This window comes from Chelon labrosus (assembly GCF_963514085.1).
Source record: "Chelon labrosus genome assembly, chromosome: 4".
NCBI lineage: Eukaryota > Metazoa > Chordata > Actinopteri > Mugiliformes > Mugilidae > Chelon > Chelon labrosus.
In genome coordinates this window covers 928,157-952,993 of record NC_140340.1, presented here as the reverse complement: position 1 = coordinate 952,993, position 24,837 = coordinate 928,157, and the positions used below count along the sequence as shown (strand labels likewise).

General features: G+C 49.5%; 1 protein-coding gene across 1 annotated transcript in view; it reads right to left on the bottom strand.

The window, feature by feature from the left end:
- dag1 (dystroglycan 1) overlaps window positions 1-24,600 on the bottom strand; it is a 42,681-nt gene extending 18,081 nt beyond the window's left edge. The window contains exons 1-2 of the mRNA XM_084543662.1: window positions 24,123-24,600; window positions 118-876 (exon numbers count right to left, since the gene is read on the bottom strand). Coding sequence (XP_084399788.1) covers window positions 118-555 — 438 coding nt within the window. The 5' untranslated portion in view covers window positions 556-876; window positions 24,123-24,600. The remainder of the gene's footprint in view (window positions 1-117; window positions 877-24,122) is intronic.
- Between the last annotated feature and the right edge of the window lie 237 nt (window positions 24,601-24,837).

Genomic DNA, 24,837 nt, shown 5'->3' with positions numbered 1-24,837 from the left:
AACAAGGATGGTCCTGATGTCAAACATGTCCTAAATGCTCAATAACTGACCACCACCATGAACTGCACATGGAGGCCATAAACCCTGCTGTTGTGTCTGTGTCGGGGGGGTCCTCACCTTGACGATGTCCCCCAGGTAAACGTCCTCCATCTTGTTGGGCACCTTCATCTGGAAAATCCGGCCCACCACCGCAGAGGAGTCTGGGAAGGCCGTGGGCGTCGTCGCCGCCGCCGCCGCCGCCGCCTTCTGCTGAGCCGCCGCCACGTCGACCACATCCATCGCCTGCATTCCCTCCGTCGCTTCCTGGAAGTCCTGAAGGAGCGAGGAGTGCATGGACGCCTCCAGCTCGCTCCCGCCTCTCTCACTCTCTCCGCCCGCTTCCATGAACACCACGTCGCCCAGCATGTCGATCTCCACCTCCGCGTGGGCCGGCGACGGCAGCCAGCCTGTCGCAGCCAGGACGAGGAAGCCCAGCAGCAAGACTCTAGTCCTGGGTAGTCTCACGTCCAGGCCCCGGCTCGCCCCGAGCCGCCACAAACTCAGCTTACTGTGCATTCTTCGCCTCTTGTCGGGCCTGACGCAGGAACAAAAAATAAAAAGGAGGATGTCCAAGTGGGAGGGGGCGAATTAGGGGTGAGCATGCACCCCCAACAGATAGAGCAAATCCCTCTTTTCAAAGCTCCCTCCTTCTCCTTCTCCACCCACTCTTCTTGCCTGGCGCCGAGCAGGAATCTTCCCTCCTTCTCCTGTTCCGCCTCCTCCTCCTCTTTTGTCCTCGCTCACTCGGCTTTATTCTTCCTCTTCCCCCTCGGACCTTTTGTCGCTCGCCCCCCTCAGAGGTTTAGGAGTCCCATTGTGGCCGAGCACCTTTGAGATCTGTGCGGAGACAAAGACAGAAGGCAGAGGGTTAGCGTTGGAGTTTCTTTCAACGCGCTCACGACGAAAACACACCTCAAAAAATTAAAACGCCTCGCACACTCAATCAAAAGTCAATCGCCTTCAGGAGTTCGGCCTCTAAATCCACGGTGTGTAGGAGGAGAACCATATTATCATACGATGCTGGGGAGTAATCTGATTAGATCTTACAACAGCTCTGCCTCTCTCTCTCTCCTCCTTTTAAGTCGTAGGTTATCCAGTAACTTCAGCTCAAGAATGAAAGAGTGAGGGAAAGACACGTGATGGAGAGAGAGAGAGGATGGGTGGATGAGGGGGGAGGTGAAGGTGATATACGGTGGGACCTTGGATTAGCCAACAATGGAGAACCAGTCGAAGCTTTCTTGGAACCGCTAATGAATGCATGCTTCCTCTATTGTGAGACGGGTCAAACTGAGTGTGTGTGTAGGTGTGTGTGTTGTTGTGTGTGTGTGTGTTGTGTGTGTTGTGTGTCTGTGTGTGTGTTGTGTGTGTGTCCATTGTCAGGGCTGAGGTTTGTTATTCATCCAGCTCTTTCATGGAGCAGAGGATCCCCTCCATGCGCCACAACACAAATGATTTCCCCCGAGGGCTTTCGCTCACTGAGGGATGGACAGAAAGCGGAAAAGAAAGAGTGAAAGAGTAAAGAGGGGGAAAGTGAGACACCCCCCCCCCATCCCCCCACTTCCCCACTGTGTCTCACTTTGCCCTGAAGCAGATGCCCGCTGGAGAAAGTGAAATCACTGCAGGACGTTTCTGGCAACAACAACACTCGGCCTCCCAAGCAGCTTCTGACCGACTCAAAAGACTCTTTGTTGCTGCCGCCTCGTCCTTGACGTGTCTCACCTTTGGACAAAAACTTTGTTTTATCATGAGCTGCAAAGATTTCACTCATGAGCTACATGCTAATACAGTTAGCATACGTCTATGGCAGTTTACACTCAATAAATTAGCATTTTAACTCAAGCTCCAGCTCCATCTCAGCTTTCAACCGTTTCATCCGTCAACAAAGTTTTGAACAAAGTTTCTGACGTCGACATAAAGATCTCCTCTGATTGGCTACTCTGAGCCACAGCGGGCTACCCGATTGGCCACTTTCAACATCAATTAATAGAATTGTTTATCAGAACAGATTTTCACAACAGTTGATGATCGTACGTGCCCGATCAGTTGTGCCCTGAACACTCTTCAGTCTCCCTTTGACTTCCTCACTTCCTGTCCTATAAGAACTGGGCAAAACATTTGGAAACATTTGGGTTGATCGTCCCAAATTCCTCCAACAGACGGGGCAACGAGCCCAAACGTTTGCTCAGAGTCTTCTGCTACAAGAAGAACAAGGGTCCTGCTACAGATGGTCCTGATCTCAGACTCTTTGTTGTTTCCCCTCCTCCCCCAAGAAGAACTAACTTTCTCTTCCAGTTTTTCATCCTTGTGAAAGTCAGGACTTTGACTGATACCACCTTTGGAATCATTCCTCTCCAAACTAGTCCAAGATGGCCGCTATGGATCAACTCCTTCCCTTTCATGTCAGGTACCTTCAGCTGCATCGCCCGGGGCCACATCCCTCCTCTTTCCTCTTATTGCTTTTTCTCTGTTCTTCAGTGTGTTTTCTCTTTCTAATGCTTTCATTGCTTCTCTGTCTCAGGATGTCTTGTAGTTGTACCTCACACAACTTTCTTTATCCAGAACACTTCCTGTTCCCCCTCTCCTCCCCCTCCTCCTCCTCCTCCAGGGGTTTAAGGTACACCACACCTTCTCTCTCACATATCCAAAACCTTCAAGGCCATTCGTCCTCTTTTCTTTTTCTCCCGGCACTCCCTCACCTATCACAAACACACTCAGTCTATTCAGTGCGTGACAATCAGGGGAGTGCTGCTGTGAAAAGACTCGGCGAGCCGTCGGTGCAGGCGCAGAAAGAAAAGCTGTCAATGAGCACAATGAGGGACAAGACAAGAAATCTTCTACTCCGGCTGTCGTTACCTCCTCACCCACGCTCCACCCACCCACCCACCCGCCTCCCAGCATCGATCACTCTGGCACAGATGGAGAGGGAGGAGGACAAGGACGTTCAGGATGGATCGAATAAGAGACGGAGAGAGAGAAAGACTGGAGGGAGGACGTGGGACAGTTTTCAATAAACAGTGAGTCTCTTGATTGGTCAAAACATCAACTAAGGACCACTAAGAGACGCTCCACATGGCTCCCACAGCTATAAGGTTACCCTTTAGTCAGAGGAAGAGAAGGCTGAAACTAGTTTACTGGACGCCATGGCGACACCTTTTGTTCCGAACAGGCCCGTAACCATGTCTGTGTGACTCTCCCTCGGTCGGTCAGAGCCTCTTACTGTCCTTTAATTACTTCGCCAGCACGTCGCAGAGATTTACGGCGCTCGAGGAATGATTCAGAGCGGACTTCCCCAAACGTAATTAAAAGCCACCGTGTCGTAGCTTGGGATGTTCTGATCCAGAGTCTCCGCGGATCAAAACTCTCAACGCTCTCGTCTCCACTTTATGTTGGAGTCCTTGAGCCGATGGGGTAACGGGGGGGGGGTTGCAGGGTGGAGATGTAGGGCTAAAAAAGAAATAGGGAATCAGAGAGATGATCCTTTGTCATCAGACACAGATCACAGTGTGAGGACTGCTCAGAGAGCATCTATATATAGATTCATGGAGGGGTGGGAGGCAGGGGGGGCTGTGGCCTTGTGGTCAGAGTGAGTTTTATGCCTCGTTACAACTTTTATGACTGTCGAGACAACAAGACTGAAGTCTTTTATACTTCAGGACAGACACAAAGACCATCAGTTTGCACCAGAGGATCCAGGATCGGATAGATTTACCTCCTAACGCAGCATAGAAACACTGGAGACTCTCTGTTGGGAACTGATTCTGCTCCAGCAAAGATCTACTGGGCCAATCAGATCGTTTGGGGGCGGGGCTCAACGTGGTGATGGACAGAAGAGTAACAGTAGTCATACACGTCAGCTGATGAAGAGGGTTTTTTTTTAATCTCTGGATTCAGATGGAGTCTGACTGAACTGGTCACGTTTCAAGACCTCAAGCTTTATATCCCAGTGTTGTTGTGCTGGGGGTAAGAGAGCCTGTCTAAACCTGTACAGGAATTCTCTCAGCGACCAATGAGAACACAGAACATGCTCAGGGGCCAATTAAAGAACAGCCCCAACCCCCACCACCACCACCACCGCCACCCCCGTCCCATGGAAGCTAATCAGAGAGACAGACCATCTTGTCAGCACTTCAGTGGCACCTTTAAATCTCTGCTAGTCCCTCCTTCAGACTCCACCTTGGTCCCCTCTTCTCCTGTCACCTTTAAATCCTCCAAAGTCACAGCTGATGCTTCTCTATTATTGGTTCAGACGGGTCAAGAGTGTTTCTAATAATGTTCCCCAGACCGACAGCTGACACTGACGCCACGCAGATATTACCACCGTCCCACCCAGATGCACCAGACACCAAACATACCCCAGCTCACGGGGTTTCCCTCCTGACCACAGACTTCAGGCTGGATCAGAGCGTGTTTTACCTACAATAACGTCTAGATATTCAGCTCAGAGATCAGGAGCGTCTCAGGTCTTTATCCGGCTCTCTCTCCTCCAGACTAATGTGTGGTGTAAACAGATGGAGATTATTCTTCCGGTGTGAGGATGTGAGAAGTCTGCATTGTCCGTTTATATAATGTGTGGGAGAGAGAGAGAGGGAGGGAGGGAGGGACGAGTGGGTCTCTGTGATAATCCAAACCTGATTATCGGATACTTACGGATGAATTTCAAAACAAAAGCGTCGTGAACAAAAACTGTGACCTCGGCGTCGGAAACAATCCGCGCTGCCTCCAAAACCTGCTTCAAAATGGATTCAGATTAATCTGCACTCCCACTCGTAATTACATTCGCAATTAGCTCGGCTGCAGCTGGAGGAAGAGGCTGCAGCTCCACCGCCACACAATGCAGCCGAACAAATGCAATCAATCACGATGCAAATCCAGGCTGCGGCTGGATGCGGCGCTAGCTACGACCGCGGACGGAACATATGTGTGAGCGCGAAGGCTGGGAGTTATGAAGCATGTTCAGAGGAGGAGGAGGGGGAGGGGGAGGAGGGGGAGGAGGGGGGGGGGAGGAGGGGGAGGAGGGGGAGGAGGAGGAGGAATTACTTTCATTAATTACTCAATTCTTCTTCCCCGGTCACGTTGGGAATTATCATCTGGAAAACTTTAGTAAACGACTGAACATTCATAAATCAGGAGGTGGTTGGGGCAGATGGTGGGTGAACACAGCATCCAAAGTCTTTAAGATTAGATTATTATAAAAATAAAAATAACTATTTTCATGATTTATTTATGATTACTGTGTTTCAATTAAAGTAAATCATTGAAATGATAGTAGAAAAAAAACGATTACGCCTCAACGCCTTAAGAAAAACAGAAGATACGACAATTTAAGAAGACTGAACTTTTTTTTGAAGACTTTTAACTCATTAAAAGCTCCAGTGGGGCCTAGGTACTGCTGATAATGATTAAGTCACATTTCATTTACAGATATTCCAGTTTCTAAATAATTCTACCGTTTAGACACCAGCCCTATGATGTTTAGATACAAGGCTAGGTTTCTGATTGCTCGCTTCGATTCAATATCAGTTCATTTCAAAACAAGTTTACTTCAAACTAACGTTGGTTCCAGGGGTTTGTTGTGTCTCCTCCATCTTCTCATCTGTCATGTGTCTTTGCTTTTGTCCTCAAACGTTTTAAATCCTGACGCTAATCACATCGTCTCTGAAACCAGTTACACAAAACCAAGATCCGTTAAAAGAGGATGCAGGTAATGCCATGGACTCTATGAATCGATGTTGGATATCAAAAACTAAGTTCTCGCTTGGTGGAAGCTTAGTTTCCTTCAAAAAATAATTTGTTGGTTGAAGTGATCTGAAGCGAACCAGCTCAGTGTTCAGCTTTCAAAGTCATAACAAAATGTCCTCTCACACGTTCATTCTACAAAACAACAAAGCCAGATACCGGCTCCATCAAGGTCTGCCTGGTGCCACGGGTCACGAACAGAGGAGGGCCACGAACGGAACAAAAAACAGGATTCAGAGAAACTGTGAAAACAACAACAACATAACCCGACCGACAGGAACGACGGCTCCCAGAGGAGGCTTCCGGCCGCTCCTCGGTGGAGGTCCTGCTGTGATGTGGGAGTAGCTGGGGATCTGCCTGTGACGGACAGCTGGAAGCAGATGTGAACCTGCCTCCAAAAACAAAACCCGCGACAGAAGGATGGGGAGGCAGCAGACGTCACCTCGCGGGTGAGGCTCAGATGTTAATATGATCGGGCTTGAAAGTGATAGCGGGTGTTACATCCACCCTGCAGATGGTTGGAGGCACAGATGTGAATGCATATGTATAAGAGATGTTGAGGCTGCAGCACCAGCTCTGCTGCAGCGCTGCAGCCGACATGAAACTAATGGTCCACCAGCCGGGCCAGGCCAGACCAGGCCAGACCAGGCCAGGCCAGGCCAGGCCAGGCCAGGTCGGTCTATTCATCACCGAAAAAGACATGTTAGCTAGGTCCTGACATGCTGTAGGTGTGGCTGCTGTTTCCGGACCCCCCAGCTTTCTAAAAGGGGGAAGGTTTAGATTCTAGAGTTACACAGACAGACAGCCTGCAGCGATATTTATTATCTCCAAAAACAAGATCCTTATCCAGCAAATAATCCTCTCACGGAAAACAGGATCATCCACCGCCCGTCCCGTCCCATCCCGTCCCGTCCCGTCCCACCCCGTCCCGTCCCAGCCCAGCCCGGCCCAGCGGGTCACATAAACATCCAACACGACGTCCTCACTGCTTCAACCAGGGCTTTAGCGAAGACATCAAACCAACACGTGACCTTCAGCGACAGATAAAAGCTTCTGATAATATTGTCCTCATGGATCGGTGCTGATCCTCCTGAACTTCCTCAGGGCTCCACTTCCTCCATGTGAGGATTTGAAAAATAAAAAACACAAATGAAACCAGCGGGGTGGAATCATGGGAACTGTGGTTCTTTAGTGAAACACAGACAAACACTTTGATTAGAGACAGAGAGAGAGAGACTCTAACAGCTCATAAGAGAAATATCTCTGTAGGCTAATTATAAAACTGCAATAGCTGCAGAAATGAAACATGAAAGAATTAACAATCACAGAGAGGAGGGAGGGAGGAATATAATTACAGTTAAAGAATGTGTAGGTGGAAAGAGTAATTAAATCTTGGTCCAATTAGCCTCCTGCATTCCGGTTTCCTCTCAGCCTGTTGTCTGCTTTGGACAAAATCATCTCTTCTAGTTACAGAGACGTGTTCTTTGTGATAAACCTCTTTGTGAGGACAGTTTTGGACAGCGAGGACAAGCCGGGGCTCCAGAGGGACGGCTGCAGACATCAGAGCTGAGCCGTTGATCAGTACCGAGTACATTAACTCTGGACTTTTGTACTCGTGAAATACAGACGCTGGAGGACAAAGGACGGTTGTAGTTTTTTTTGGATTCTGGGATACCTGGCTGGACCACGTCCACACAGGTTACCTCCTCAGATACGTCCTGGATGAAACGGGCGGGGCAAGAACACATCCAGGTATCTGGACTGGTTTTTGTCAGATGGTAGTTTGAGCTTGGACAGAGCAACAGCTCGCACCCAATGGAAGCTTTTATCCACCATATGTAGATTAATATGGCAGGAGGACGGGTTAAGAGACTTGGAGTTCAGTGCCTTGGCCCGGGAGGTTTCATTGAGTGGTCCATGCACCAGGGATTGAACAACCTGCTTTAGTGAGCCACGGCTGACCCAGGAAGTGAAGGATATAACGTCAGCAGCTATAAATGGAGTTAAAAGATCCACAAATAAGTGACGAATGAAGAAAGACACAGCAGGAAGTCCATTTAAAAAATGATCTGTTTTATAAAGCTTCAGAAAGTGAGTGTGAAGAGCTGGACAGGCTTCAAGGGATGAGACTAAGACTAAAACTAAAACGAAACTAAATCTAAAATAAGGCCGGTTGTGTTAATGATGTCCTACTGGGACCACCAGCGAAGAGACATCTGCTCACATGTGTGTGTGTGTTGGACAGACAGCTGGTTACGACTGCTAGTGACTGAAAGTGACAGCCGGGTGAGACGGGACCTTCCTGACCCTAACCCCTGTTACACTTCTAACCCCCCACCCCACCACCACCACACACAAACACTCAGCTAATCTGGGCCCTTTAATCTGACGCTTCCATGAACTCTTCCTCTCCAGGCGCCACCGAGCGTCGCTGCCTCCGACAGCTCAGACAGGAGCAAACACCCCAGCGCTGACTATTCTTGGAGGTGAGAGGCTGAAATATGCTGAAGTCAGTCAGAGCTCCACTCACTCTGCATCCAGCAGCGACTATTTCAGTGAGACGAGTGAGCTCACACGCTTTATTTATACATCATGAATCATTTCACAACCCTAGGAGCCGGAGAGGGAGTTTACAACGGCGTCTCCTTTTAGATGAAATCAAACCATCACTTCTTCTTCTTCAGAGCAGCTACTCATTTAGTTTGGTTTCTGTCTAACAACTAGGGCTAGCAGTCAACTTCACTGCTGTACCATGACTCTTTAAGCATCATGTGGACTAGTCACTGATCACGTGACCATAACAACATGGCCGCCTCCTAGAAGACAGGTGAGGAGCCCAGTGGGTCATTGGTTCTTCACTAAAGATGAAGCCCATACTACCGTGACATGTCAGTCCTGAAATACAACTAAACTACTACTGCAAAAAAGACATGCTAATGCTAACGCTAGCAGAGGAACGGTCCAAATCCTCTGGACAGCAGTCAGTTAACAACTTGACCAAACGTCCTGTGGTAACAGAGAGAAGGAGGCTGCACATCAACTATCTGATAAAGTTATTAGACCTTTAGCTGCTACACTATCCCATCTAACAACACGCTGTGGAGGACTATTAAATGCTACTGATGGTGCTGAGGTGCTGCATGTTTTTATACAGACTATACATATCTGTAGAGCACAGTACTGATGAGCTCATGTGTTTATGTTCAGTTCTGTTAGTTGACATTGTTGCTGTGGTTGTAGAGCGAGTTTTTTGTCCTTGATGTCAGTGAATGCACCATGATAGAGATGGTAGTTATGGTAGAGAGTTTACAGAGCGAGAGACTGACGGTGTTTACGGTGTTGACGTGGTCTACAGTCGACAGTAGCTTCAATAAACTTAGAAAAGCCTCCGTAGCTTCTTCGTGTATTCAGGTCAAGGTGTTTCTATGTGTGACGTCATCGACTCATCAACAGTGACTCGACTTTCACCACATATTAGTCGACTTTACAAAAACCAGCCCGTGCTAACAACCAGCAGACACTACTTCCTGAATAAAACCACCGTGTGGACGTAGAAGCCCTCGGGTGCTCTGACACCGCCACGCCTCGCCGCCGGCTCCGTTTAGCTCCTCGCTGCAGACACGCCTCGCGCCTACTCCGCTAACTCAGACCGGCCTGATCTGGGTCAGCCGTGTGCAGGTACACATCTGATAACATCACACTGCAGTGACCTGGATATTCCTGCAGCAGCAGCAGCACATGTGTGTGAGCGGCATGTTGAGTCCTGAGAGACGTGTTCCTTCCTCTACGCTGCCGGTTTATCCTCGTGTGTTGGTGTGTTGGTGCGTTTGTGTGTTTGTGTGATGAGTCTGCAGCGATAGGCATCTCCTCCCGTCTCCTGGCGATGCAGGTCATCAATTCTCATCTGCGTATCTGTCCTATCTGGAGCTATAAATACACAAGCAGGCGGCAAGACGGGAGAAGAGAGCAGAGCGGAGGCAGTCAGCCGCCAGAGCACACCTTCACCTGAACTCTGAGCTCCTCTCCTGGCTGCCCTCTCTGAGGTACAGGTGTTATTGTTACCTGACACGTACATGGACCAGTACATCAACCTCAGCCTGATCACTCATTCTGACGTTAAATGATCTGATCACCTGGGGGTTGAGGGTTCTTGTGAAACGTCATCTGTTCCAGTTGAAAGAACCATCTGACCAAACACCTAAGTGTGTTCTTGCACCGTCCTTTTTATTGAGGACACGACGGGAGGTAACTAGTGTGGAGCTGGTGCAGCCAGGTATCCCAGAATGCATTTCTGTTCCACTTTCAGAATGACCGTCCTCCAGAGTCTCTACTTCAGAATCAAACTAAACAAAACCTCCAAACTACTACTACTACTACTACTACTACTACTACTACTACTGGATGTTGATGAATGCAGGAGGTTTTTTATGTCCTCCTCCAGTCCTGAATGTCTAGAGTCTTAGAAGACGAATCACAAGTTTACTTTATGTAAACTGTTTGTAGAATTAGTTGTGAGCAGCTCCTGGTTCTGGAGATAATTATGTTCCTACAAAGAGCCTATTTATTTATTTATTAATGTTGTTTCTGCAGAGATACAGAACCAGTCCAGCAGTCAGCAGGTCACATGTTCACAGAGTCTCTCATGGTCCTCTCAGTGATCCAGTCTCTCTTTTAAACTGAATAAATTCTGGATATAATCCCGTAGAGCCGGCCGCTCGGTCAGAGGCTCGGTATCTTGGATCTACCCCGGCTCCCTCCGCCTCCACGGTCCCTGCAGATGTCTCGGCTCCAAGGCCCCGTTCTTTATCTCTACGATAACGGCGGCCTCGGCTGATAGGCCTTCACACCCTGTGGCAAAGTGACCTCCAGCTCACTGGCGGGGTTTTAAAGGTGCCGCCGCCGCCGCCGCTTGGACACCCCCCCCTCCCCCCCTTCACTTCTGTCTGCTATATTTATCACGGAGGGAGACAGAGAGCTAATATTTATCAGCAGAGTTTTGTTTTTCACCTGAAAGTTGCTGAGCCGTAAAGGGATTTGGGTAAATGTCACAAGGAGACGACACTGCTGCAGCGCTGGGTGTCGCTCCTCAACTCCTCAACTCAATATGAATTCATTAAGAGATATTTAAGTTTCACAACTATTTTACTTCAAATGGAAAACTAAATGCTTTCAGAGATTTGTAGCATTTCAAAAGTATTCTACGTGTAGTTGGATGTGCCCTTTTCTATCGTCGTACTTTTTAAATCCAGAGTCGTTTTTATAAAACCAGCTGGAATGACGGGTAACTGCAGTACCTCAACTCATGGTGACTGTAGAGAGAAACTGACGCTTTGCAGCAGAAAAGAAACATTAAAGAGAGAAGCATGAAACGGGTTAACACAGGACGCCCAGAGGAAGGTCAGAGAGTTGATGTTTCTACGTCGCTGTCAATAATTCGGTCTTTGGTTCACGTTAAATACTTCTCGTGTTTTCTCTGTGAAGCACGAAAAAAAAGCCTCTTTGATGATAATGAGTCCATTAAAACGTGATATTTCTGCAGATTAACAAGGCGACGTCGCACACGCGTTATCTGAACACAAACTGATAAAATGAAAGAGAAGGGGAACAGCAAAGAGGAGGAGGAGGAGGAGGAGGAGGAGAGGGGAGGAGGAGGAGAGGGGAGGCACTGAGTGAAAGGTTGGAAGCTTGAGCCAGAATATCAGGAGATTTAGACGCTCGTCAGAGCAGCAGGACGCTGAGTTAGCGACGTTCACGGAGGAAGCTGAGACAAAATGATGAAGCCAGTGACCGGAGCTAACATGCTAACAACAACAATGCTAACATGCTGGGGTTTAGCCGCTCTAATGTTTAGCACGTTAGCATCAGACCTGTTTAAATATGTCAATACATTTAAAATAAGTTTCTCAGGTGGAAAATTGTAAGAACTCATGAAGTAAAACTAAACGCAAAGAAAAACTGTGAATAAATGATGACACAGGTGAAGCCAATGACCAGAGCTAAAATGCTAACAACAACAATGGTAACATGCTGGGGTTTAGCCGCTCTAATGTTTAGCGTGTTAGCATCAGACCTGTTTAAATACATGCCAGGGCTCCTGTGAGGTGAACGACTTTAGTTTTCTTCAACAAATATAAGACTTGATTTGAGTCTGAGTGACGCTGAACTAAACTGCGACAGCTCAACGTTTCCTCCGCAGGAAGAACTCGAGCAGAGGAAAGTGAAACGTGATCCAGAGGAGCTGAGTTCATCTGCAGTCTCAGCAGAGAGACGGAGGGACGGGGGACTTCCTGCCGGCCCCGGGACAACAATGGTATTTACTGTAGTAGCATGTAAACCAGCACAGACCTGCATGGACACGCGTCTTCATTCAGAGTCTGGAGGGAGTGGAGGAGGCAGGAGCACTGCCACCACCAGATAGCTCCCTCTCTCTCTGACTGCTGCTCCCTGCCCCAATGACTCCCCCTTCTCTCCCCCCTCTCTCCCCCCTCTCTCCCCCTCTCTGGTGGGTGACAGTCTTTTAAAGTGCAGTCCTGTACCCTCCGATAGCGCCGAGCAAACAATGAAGGTATTGGCCGCGCTGCTGAGTCTGCTCGTGTCTCAGAATAACAACGAAGCTGCTGATGAGTTAGTGCACTTCAAAGACGAGCCTCTGTGTCTGAGGACGGACCCAGAGCTGCACCGTCTGTCTTTTGTCTTTATTTGGAAACGAAGGAGAGAAGAAATGAACCCAAGGGTCGTGCTTTAATAAATCTACCGTGTGGAGAAACAACATTAGATCTGCTGCTCATCCTCAGTCTGACACGACTTTTATCAAAGCGCGCACACTCGCCGAGGCGAATTACTTTCGGTCACGCGGCAACAAACGCAGAGCGGGCTCGTCCAGAAGGTTGAGCGTCGGCCGTCTTCAAACAGAACTCATATCGTTCCAGGCGAGCGGAGCTGATTACAGGCTCGGCTCTGAGGAGGAGGAGGAGGAGGAGGAGGCTCGACACCTGGTCTGAGGTGAATCAGGACCTAAACGCGGAGCCGAGCGCCTCCAGGCTGCAGCCAACACGTCACTCATCCTGGAGGTTAGGAAAACGTTTCTGTCCGAGGTCGCCTCCGACTTCATCTCTGCCGTAAACTGACTCAAAGCACGCCGCCTTCCCGCCGGCCGCTCATATAGATTTACTGCCTGTTCATACCCTGAGACTGGGAACCGGTTTAACAGAAGGTAAAGAACGTCTTCAGGTTCTGGAGAACGTTTCAAGAACATCACCTCAGGCTACAAAGAAAACTCACTCCATGACTTATTGAAGAAGCTCTTCATCCTGAAGCTAGCTACGTTTCAGACTCTGAATGAAGCCTCAAGTCAAGTTTGCAGTTTCATGACTTTTCTCCACGCTGCAGGAACCGTCACTGACAGTCAACGGTCAACGGTCAACAGTCGAACACGAACACGAGGCCTGATCCAAACCACATCACGCAAGTCATCATTGACCTGATCACCTCACAACCACGTCTTCATCAGATGATTCAAACAAATAAAACAGGTTTCTCAGTTTCTCAGTCATCCAGGTCTTAGTACATCCAAACAAACAAAGACAACTGAACAAACTCCTGAAGTCCACGTATAAATAGAGTCAGTACTCTACTCTGATCTATTCTGAAGACCGACAGTAGAGCACAGTCGTCTGTAGTTCAGGACATTTCAAACTGTTTCTTATCGTCTGCCGAGGTCAAACCAGTAACCAGCCCCGCCTCTCATTCCTTTCAGTCTCATGGTTTGTTTGTGAGTCCAGCTGTTGAGGACCTGGAGACTTTTTTTAATAAACAGCTTTAATCTTCAGCCAGAGATCTGAGGCCTGGGCCGGACGGAGGGACGGACGGACGGACGGACGGACTCTGGAGGAAAGCTGCAGAGATCTGGGCGTGTCTGCTCTGCGGTCCATTCGCCCTTGAAGATTATTGCCTTATCAAACTGTAATGATCTTTGACGGGGCAACTCTCTAAACAATAACCCCCCCCCACAGCCGCCTCCCTCTGCTCCATGGCTGCACATGGACATTGACGTTTTGTCCAACCCGTCCTCACCTGTCCTCCTCAGCTCTCCTTCCTCTCTCTCTCTTTCTATTAACCTTGTTTCTCTCCATCTCACCCCTCCTCCCCCCTTTTCCTCCCCACCTCCGTGTCTTCCTGCAGTCTCCAGTCGTATCAATCAAGACGTCCCATTACTACATCCACTGTCACTCCCGAATTCCTGCCCTGTCCCAGTAGACTGCACACACACACACACACACCCCGACACACACACATCCCACGGCGGCGATGGCGTCTCCAGGACGTGAATCATCGGGGCCCCGTTGGCGGCCCCGGCGCTCGTCCCTCTGAATGACTCTGCCCATCATAAAAAGACAGATTGACGGATGAATGGGTGGGGGGTGAATAAACGCCTTGATGGATGGATGAGTGTGTGGGTGGGTGGATGAATGCAGGGATAAATGGGTGGGCGAAGAAACTGGATGAATGGGTGACTCATGACATCCTGATCCGTTACACAAATCTGCAAATAGGCTCGGAGATGAGCGTTCGAGAGCCGTGACACATCCCCCCCCTCCTCCCCCCTCCTCCCCCTCCTCCCCCTCCTCCCAGAGTGTTTACTTCCTGCTGCATCGACCGACAGAGCGCCGCTCCAGAACATCTGGCGGAGGCACAGCCAGGTATCAATGAGCTCTACTGATCTGGAAAATACAAACGCATAGAATTTAACCGAGGCTGTAACGACTCTGCACCGTCATCGATGCATCGATCCCTGTTGAACGAGTCCCAACGTGTACCAACAGAAAAAAAACCTGAAGCCAAACGTCAAAGAGAGGAAACTCTTTAAAAGGAGACTCTGACGCTTGAGAGCTAGTAGAAGAAGAAGAACGCTTCATAAAACTGAAACCTCTCTTAGTCTAGTCTGATTGTTGATGTCGTGTCCTCATCAGCTGTTTTAGAGACTCTAGAGCTGATGCTAAAGGTGATGCTAACAGCTAATGGTGATGCTAACAGCTAATGGTGATGCTAACAGCTAGCATGTCAACCCTGCTCTCCATCAGTGTGTCTCTACTCATATCGACCTCTAAAACCAAACCAGGCAGGTTCCCATCAACGCTCCGCTCTAACTGGATGCTAGCTACCTTTAGCGGTGGTTAGCATCACAGCCTGAAGGTTGTGGGTTCTAAGCTGCCGGCCCAGCTGGGCTCTTTCTCCGTGGAGCCTGAATATTCGTTTATAGACGTTCAAATGTGTCACAGTTAATGAACTACGTAGATTAAAAAGCGAATGTTTTGCTGCAGCCTCGTAGCTCTTTAATGCTAACCCGTAACGCTAGTCAATACGACTGATGAACGGTAATCGATGCTCTCAGGTCTCTAGAGGACGACTGGTATCAGACATCGACTCAGAGAAGTTCATTTGATAGATGAGGCCGATGACTTGGTAAACTAATGGACTGATAATCATTTAACGCCGCTAACGTCACATAGTCCTTCATCCAATGACAACAAGTTAAAGGATCTTTAAAGTTTTTAGTCTTATTTGATAAACTGAGCAGCTATTACAGGAGTATATGTGAGTGATGTATGTATACACTCCACAGCAGGGACAATGTGACCTATTGAGACCCCCACCACCCCCCACCACCACCACACACAGGCGGTGTAGCTGGTGTAAAGTGAGCCGGGTGGTGTTTGACTGTTAGATTTAACATGTCAGCTCCTCTCAGCTCTCATTTCCTCGGCCTGCTGTATTTATTTATCTGCCGCCGACGCTTTAAAAGCTCGGGGCCAGGTGGAAGACGGAGCTGTTTGCCTGAGTCAACATTCAACATTCAACACGACACACAGACGCACAACACGACCTTTAAATCCAGCAACAAACACCGGGGCTGGGTACGATCCAATCAGATCCATCCATCAGGTTCAAATCTAACGTCCTCATTGGTTCCAGAGGTTCGTGGTGTCTCCACCAGACGTCCACTGATCTCGTCGTCTTGCAGTGAGATTTGTAACGTGAGGATGCAGGATCCAAATATAAAGATATACTCTTAAAAGTTAAAGTACTGCTCCCTGGGCCCGTGCAACACATTCACACATAGAAGGCAAATAAAGCTGATGTGACTTTAGCTCAGCGACGCTCTGACTCAGACTCTGACTCTGGAGCTCGTTTTAAACCTTTTATTTTTCTGCGTTATGGATTATTCTCCTGGTTAAAAATCAAATGTTTGTTTGGTTTGTGGAACCTCCAGAGGCCGACGTGACATTTTCATTTCCCCTCATTCTGACCCGGCGACAGATTCACGTCCCAGCAGCTGAATAATTTAAATAATAACGTTTAAAATATTTAAAAGGAAAAGCAAAGAAACTGGAACCGTGAAATATTCTGATGGTTATCTAAACGGATTTATTGTTCCAGCTCTGTGCCTTCATTTACATTTATGTGCACAAATTATTTTAAAGAAGTTAAAAGTGTGTATCGTGGGGTGAACACGTCCTTAGTGCTGCGCTCCTCTGCTGGTGTTAACTTTTAATACTGAGACATGTAAACAGAGCGAGGAGCAGTAACTTGTCCCGTCCCGTCCCTCAGTGTGAACACCTCAAACCAGATCAGCCCTAACGACGAGTGTCTCTCACTCTGAGGCCTCGTCAGACCTGTCCCGGTCTCGTCGCGGGCCGCTCTGGTCGTCGTGGCGGAGCCTGAATTCCTTTGCAGACGACCGAGCAACAAGCTGCAACGTGCGAGTCTGTTTCCGACGCTTCGACAAGAACAAACACACAACCTCAGAGGCAGAGAGACACACTCTGACTAAACTCTGACTAAATGCTGGGACGCTGACACACAGCCAGCTTGTTTTTACTACTTGCACATGTGCAGACGTGCTTTCTGACGTCATTAAAAACTTTTAGTTGGGTTAAAACTGACTGTGGTTCCTTCCAACTGCTGACGAGGAAGCTGGAACGCCTGCTAACTGCTAAGCTAGCTTATTGAATGTGAACTGCCGTAGACGCCTGCTAACTGCTGACCTAGCTTATTGAATGTGAACTGCCATAGACGCATGCTAACTGCTAAGCGAGCTTATTGAATGTGAACTGCCATAGACGCATGCTAACTGCTGAGCTAGCTTATTGAATGTGAACTGCCACAGACGCATGCTAACTGCTAAGCTAGCTTATTGAATGTGAACTGCCATAGACGCCTGCTAACTGCTAAGCTAGCTTATTGAATGTGAGCTGCCATAGACATATGCTAACTGCTAAGCTAGCTTATTGAATGTGAACTGCCACAGACGCATGCTAACTGCTAAGCTAGCTTATTGAATGTGAACTGCCATAGACGCATGCTAACTGCTAAGCTAGCTTATTGAATGTGAGCTGCCATAGACATATGCTAACTGCTAAGCTAGCTTATTGAACGTGAACTGCCATAGACACATGCTAACTGCTGAGCTAGCTTATTGAATGTGAACTGCCATAAACGTATGCTAACCACTAAGCTAGCTTATTGAACGAGAACTGCCATAGACGTATGCTAACTGCTGAGCTAGCTTATTGAATGTGAACTGCCATAGACGTATGCTAACTGCTGAGCTAGCTTATTGAATGTGAACTGCCATAGACGCCTGCTAACCGCTAAGCTAGCTTATTGAATGTGAACTGCCATAGACGTATAGCCTACATGCTAAATGTATTGTTTAACACAGAAGACCACGTCTAATCTAGTTTCTAATGCTAACGACAACAGAACAGTGTAACCCATGAATATGAACAGTTGCTACGGCAACAGTGGTGCAGTGTTTATCAGTTAATCACTTTAACGCCGGCCCAGCCGTCCTGTTTACTTCACTTTTAATTGAGCAGTTAATATCCGCCGATTAGAAAACAGAACCTGAGGTTTTCAGTCGGGGGCCACGGCGCCATATATACGAATAAATAAAAGTTGCTTTGTGTCTAAATGTAAAAGCTCAGGATTACACTAGCAAGCAGCGCTAATAAAACGTTTTCAGCTCAAACTCCTCCGTGCTTGATTAAACAAGCCCAAATGGTTCGCCATCTGGGAATGTAAAGTCCAAACTGAAACAACACACAGGCCTTTTAGGGTTGTATTACCACTCCATTATACACACAGACCGCAAGTAGCAGTAGTAGCAGCAGTAGTGGTAGTATTTGGAGGAATAAGGCTGCGTATCCAGCGTAACTTCTGCTGAGGCCGAATCACAATCAGGGTTTCTCTCTGTGGCGTGGCGGAGGAATTCCTCCACGGTCGACCGGGTAACTCAGAGCAGCGCTTGGCTCCATGTCCAGAAGGCTAACCAGCCACAACAAGGGGGCTAATAAAACTGTCCACTGATAAGCAGTTAATGCCCCAGAACTAATCACTGCACCGCCACCACCACCCCGTTTTCTCTCACATTAGGACGGCGACACACACACGGAGCGGAGATATCTGCTTCAGCTGCAGAGAGGGAACCTTCAAGTAAAGACCGAGCAGCGGTCTGACAGTTAATGGGAACCAAAAGTCTCGCTGATGGCTGCTGACGTCCTGGCCGGCGTCCTGCTCAGCTCCCTCTGCAGCGCCACAAACCCGTGTCAGCTGCAATTTCTACAACAAGCCGCCGCCGCCGCCAGCAGCAGCGACCGCCGCCCTCAGAGCTGCAGAGCCACTCGGAGGAAATACCGTCACGCTTTCTGAAAAGAGTTTGGAGCTTTCTGGCCGACACCTGCCGACGTGACCTTCTACGCTCGGCTCGGCTCGGCTCGGGACGGGACGGGGCACTCGTTTCCAGGTCGTTCCAATCAACAGAAACTTTTGCCATGTGGCAGAGCTGGCGGTGGGATTTCAAGGCCTGGAACAGGGAGGGAGGATTATTCCAGCTGCTGGGAGGCAGCATGAGTCACGGTGAGAATCCACAGCTGAGCTCACTGTGGAGGAGACGACCAGCGTCCACCGAGACGTCATCCCGACCGTCCTGAAGCCTCCACTGCAGCTCTGCCACCGTGAATCATTCTGGAAAGGAGACTCTTTTGATCGTCAGCAGACTCTCAGAGTTGGGGAACGTTTGGGCTACGGGACCTTAGCTTAGGGATGCAATGAAAAATTTCGTCCGAAAAACCGAAAATGAACTTTCGGGATGTTTTTCCGCCAGAAATTGTTGTTTACACGTGTTGTTTTGGCGATAAAAGTCCGAAATTCTTCAGCCAAAAAAACGAAAATGCACTTTTGGGCCATTTTTGGCCGAAAATTGCTGCAGTTGTTACTTGAATCATCACAACACCCCTGCTTCGGCCATGTTGTTTCGGCGATAAATGTTCGGCCGAAAAAGGCCTGGAAGTACATTTTCGGTTTTTCGGCCAAAAATTTTCGGACTTTTATCGCAGAAACAACACGTGCAAACAAAACCCGAAGCAATTTTCGGAAATTTTCATAGCATCCCTACCTTAGATGAACGTAATCATGTTTTGTGGAAGCTGAGACGTTGAGACATTGTGATTTCCCTTGCACCTCTCCCTGTTCATTTTAAACCGTTACTTCACCCTCACTCCGTCCCGTTTACGGTCAAACTGAGCAGAGGCCCAGGTGTGAAAGGGTTAACGTTGACAGGTGTTGATTGGAGCGTTGCTTCGTGTTGACGAGGCTCCAGGCCAGACTTCACAACCCTCTACTAGAGTTAACTTCACTCAGATCGGTGTGAACTTTCACAAACATTGACACAAACTCTCTTAGCCTCAGCCTCTAATTAACCACAAGCCCCCCCTCCTCACCGCCACCACTCTCCCGTTCCTTCTGATTTATTTAAAGTGAGAGCAGCAGCTGAAGGCTTCTCTGACGGACTGACAGGAATCTGCATCGAGCGCCGGCGCTCAGAGGAAACGTGTCATGAAGAGCTTACAGCTGATGACTCTCTCAGCTCTAGAGGGTTTCAATCAAAGGCCTGAACGCGGAGCCGGTCCGACGCCGCTGACTCACATAGAGCAGCACGCCGTGGACCAGCTCCAGAGCAGCGGGCCGTCTGCTTGGTTATTTTTATTGGCCTCTATTTTAAACCACACTGAAACCATGACAACGGCAGAAAGACCAAGTCCAGCAGATCTTCTCAATCTGCTGCCGGCCAACGTCACCAACCAAAGTCCTGCGTGTGTCGTTATCTGGGGATAAGAATACCCCCCCCCCACCACCACCACCACCACCACCGTCACCAACCGTCCCTTCCTACACCTCCTGAAAGCTGCGATGGCTCTGCAGCAGTTTTAGTTTCAAGTTCGAGACAAATGTGCATCGACAAAGTGGCGTCCAGTAAGACGCTGGACGTCCTGAATCTCATCTCCTGAAGCGATGAAGTCGGATTAGTCCATAACATGAGCACGCTTTCTTTACCTTCATCCCAAACTCATCCTGATCTCAGAGAAGATCCCTCCTTCCACTCGTAGGCGAAGATTGGACTTATCATTCAGAGGATACACGACACGGGGGCTTTTTATAAGACCAGAACTCAATCCTATTTAGGACGATATTGATTTCTGAAATAGGGAGACGCAGACAGGAGAGAGGAGGAGGAGGAGGAGGAGGAGGAGGAGGGCCTGCCTCTGCCTTTTCAATGGGAATCTTGTTTACTGGAAAAGAGATGAAACCAAAGCTGTCGTCACGTTTACAGAAAACAGGACGAGGAGGTTATCCTGCAGCTTTACTGACTCACTGAGCTCACATTTAGTTTTCTACTGTGTATTTACTGGGTTCACGTACATGTACATGTACTGTACTTGGGGTCATATCAGGTCAGAAGTTACTCAGCACATAGTACACAATACTACGCTTCAGTTTGGGGTGGAGGAACAAAAGAAAAACCAAAGGAATTCCTGTTTCCTTAAAGTCTTTGTTTTGGTCCTCTCTACACACAGCAGGCCGAGGCCAGTCCTGCCCCCCCTCCTCACCCCCCCCCACCACCACCAACAGCCTCCAGGACCAGTTAAGCTGATCATCACCTTGAAGAGAGAGGTCATTTAAAGCTCTCAGCCCGAGAAGAAACGCACCTTTTCACCAAAGACTGGGGCCTTTCAGAGGAGAGCTCTGCTGCTGTTGACTCTCAGGCGAGCACAGGAAACCACCCAGGAGCAGAGCAACGAGCCGCCGGACGCCACGACGTACGGTTAACCCTTACAGGTTAGAGCACAGGAAACCACCCAGGAGCAGAGCAACGAGCCGCCGGACGCCACAGCGAATGGTTAACCCTTACAGGTTAGAGCAGAGGAACGACGGACACTCGCTGGAGCACGGGGACGAGGAAATAAATCCAGGCTGATGATGAGGTGGTTGACCGCGAGCGCCTGCAGCACTAATCTGTTGTTTTAATCCCGTTTTACATGTTTGATCTTTTTCCAGCTTTGTATTGACCTGAAGGTTCAGGGTCAGACAGACGACGGTCAACACAGCTTCACTGCGCCACCTGGACAGTCCTCCAACCAATCAGAGACACTTGGCTGGAAACTAATTCACCTCCACAGAGCTCAGGTTGCCGTTAGTCCTCTAGTCTGTCACATGTGGATGTACGCCATGACAGCTCCTCTACAGTGAAGGCAAAGCACATAGAGCTCCCCCTGGTGTCTGCCTGCAGTATAGGTCATATAAGCCCCGCCCCCGCTCCATGTTAGTGGGCGGGACTTGGGTCAAATACATTTTATCAAAGATGGAGGAGCAGGCAACAATAAAATATTGAGTACAGCGTCCTACGTTTGATCAATAAGGTGTAAGATGAAGTGAAGACGTCTACATGCTATGATACATCACCTCATAAAGCCCCGCCCAAGCGTTCTGATTGGTCCAGCAGATTTTTACCAGAGCACAACTGGTTCTAAACTCCGTCCACAAAAAACTCTCGTCATGTGTGAGGAGGTCAGTCAGAGAAAACCACAGAAGAAGAAGAAGAAGAAGAAGAAGACGAGTCACTACGCTACATCTGTGTTTGCTGCAGATTTCTGACTTTTCCAACGCAACCAGAAAACAGGAAGGAAAGAGTCGACGTTATCGTTTTGTTTCTTCTTCTCTACCGTCACCACATCCACCAAAACATCTCCCAGAGCCCAAACCATCATCTCGTTGGTTCACACACTGACAGAACATCTGCAGCTTCTAGTTTCATGTCTCAGAGTCAAAGTCAACGTCCAAACTTTTCACTGCAAAACTAAAACAAGCAACCAGTGAAATGACTGGAGCCTTTCATCCATTCATCCATTCATCGTCGTGAAAATATGAATCAGCTGATTCATTATCAGGTCAGAGGTTACCAAACACACAACGCACACACACACACACACACACAATACACACAACACTGCATGCACAAACTAACGGTGAAGCGTAAGAACCAACACGTCCTGATGAGTGGAGGCTCCTCCTGCTGCTCAGAGGGAAACAAACACTGTTCACACACACCAACACACACACCAACACACACACCAACACACACACCCAGGCGAGTGTGCTCAGCTGCAGGTCTGGCTGATTTACGTCACTAAAGGCTCCGTATGAAAGAAGAGAATGGAGCAGAATCAGAGTGAAGCTCTGACAGACGACGGCTTTACCTCCACTGAGGTCAACAGGAAGATAGGTGGAGCCCCCGGCCTCCTCCCAGGCTTCAGGCAGAGAGTAACGGCCCCCACGGGACCCCTCAAAACCCTCCACACTGCCCATTACTGGGGGGGGGGGGACGACGAGTCCTTTCACTCATCCTGGGCCCCTGGTGTTCTTTAAACCAGTCAGATCACATTAAGACCTGGAATAAACAACACATCCAGCTGGGGGGGGGGGGCATGGAGGGGGGGTGAAGGTGTTAACAGTAAGTCATCTGCGCGGCTTCCAGGACCTTAAAGGTCAGCGGCTAAAATAAAATCCAAATAAAAAGCTGTCTGTAGTGGAGCCAGGACGGGACCAGAGACGTGTCCTCTGGTCGTCCAACATTCAGGAAACATGAGCTAAAGATCATCAGGGTCTATTTATTTATTTATTTATCTATTTACTGGAGGACAGCGTCTCATTAGCTCGTGATGGGTTCTGACAAAGGTTAAAGGTCAGACGTGAAACTACAGGAGCTTCTGTTGAATCTGAACGTTGAGTTATTTTAATGTGTTTGGAACTAAACTCAGTATTAATATTAATATTATTATTATTATAACACACATCAGCTCCCTGGAGCTAACCCCCCCCCCCAGACCCCCCTCCCCCGACCCCCCCGGGCCCTGCTCAGCTCTTCGTCCCGTCTCTGTCGGCCTCGTCCCTCGGCCAGAGGAGACGTCCCCGCGCCGCAGCAGCCTGTCAAACGTCTCCATGGCGAAGCGGACGTGAGAGGAATCACGACGAGGGGGAGCGCACCTACTTCACCTCCAGAGGCTCTTGACGCTGGCAGCGTTTGGGTTTTTCCTGGCACACATGGAGGATCAGGACCCCCCCTACCTCCCCTACCCCACCACCACCACCCCACCACCCCACCACCCCACCACCTCACCCCCCCCCCATATCTGAAGCTCTTTAACCAACTTCCAGACCACAGCGGCACGCACGGAACCAGGAGACAGAAAATAGCAGCAGGGACAATGAGGTCAGTGAGGACTGAGGACACTACAGGACTGTACGGGACCCAGGGGCCGAGTGGCCGAGGGGCCGGGGGGGGGCCCCTTCTCTGGACGCCATAAATAAACCAGATTCTGTGTTGGAGTCCGAGGAGGCCCTTCCCTCCTGGAGCCCAGCAGGTCCTGGCCTGGCGGTTTAAAGTGCACCTGTTCGGGTTTGAGTCCAGAGGAATGAGGCTGGTGTCAGCTGTCCAAACGCTGGGGTGGTGGGACAGGGGGGGTGGGGGGGGCGGGGGGGGGGGGTGAGGGGGGGACGCCCGGGGGAGGGGGGGGGTAAGGGAGGGAAGGGAGGGAAAGCAGGGAGCAGGGCGTGTGGATAAGTAAGAACCCCAGCGAGCCAGCTAATAACACAGACATCGACTAAAAATATCCTCCACCACCTCCTCCTCTTCCTCCTCCTCCTCCTCCTCCACCGCCGCTGCCGCAAATCACGGCCGGAGCGGACCCGGATGTGTCAGCGGAGCCGCCGAACCGTGCGCAAATAAACCTGAACGCTTCTAACGCGTCGACCACCGGGGCTGTAACGGAGAGAGGAGAGAGGAGAGAGGAGAGAGGAGGACCCGGTCCTGCCAGCACGGAGGCGGCAGGGCTGCAGGAAAACACCCCGAGACAGCCCGGAGCAAGCACAGCGAATAACACAACACCAGATAACACAGAGTAACGGAGAATACCGGAGAATGCCGGGGCTGAAAGGAGAAGAGGACTGACCGTTAAATCTCCTCCGGGGTTTATGTCCCTTCCTCCCGTTCAGCCTAAATCCTCCTCCTCCTCCTTCTTCTGCTGCTGCTGCTGGAAGCCGAGCCTCGTCCTCCTCCAGCGGACATGGACGCTCGGGCTGCTCGGTGCTCGGTGTCTGCGCTCCTCCGGCCGGTCGACGCGCCTCCTCCACCTCCTCCACCTCTTCCTCCACCTCCTCTTCCTCCTCCGCTCCAAAGTTACCAGGCGCGGCGGCGGAAGGTGGAACTAGAAGCAGGTCTGATTTATTCTTTGAAATAAAAATAATAACGTCCGGAGTTGGAATGAAGGCGGCTGCAAGAATATAAAAAAAATAAAAAATAAATAAATAAACCAAACCCTCCAGACGAAGAACGTTAAAAAAGAAAGAAGGAGAGAGAGAGAGAGAGATCACATCGTCTCCGCTGAAAAACCGGCGGAGCTCAGACCTCACACGTCCCGATGTCCCGAGGTCCTCCAACCAAATGTCCGCTACCGAGCCTGAAGGATGAACCTCCACCAGGAGAGGGAGGGAGGGAGGGAGGGAGGGCAGAGTCTTGCATTCTCTGAATTACTCCACCCCCAAACTGCCTTCCCCCTCCTCTCTCTCTCTCTCTCTCTCTCTCTCTCTGTGTTGTTCCCTCCCTCCATTCACTACATCAGCTCTCTACCTCCCTCTCTATTCTTTCTTCCTCCTTCAGTCTCTAAT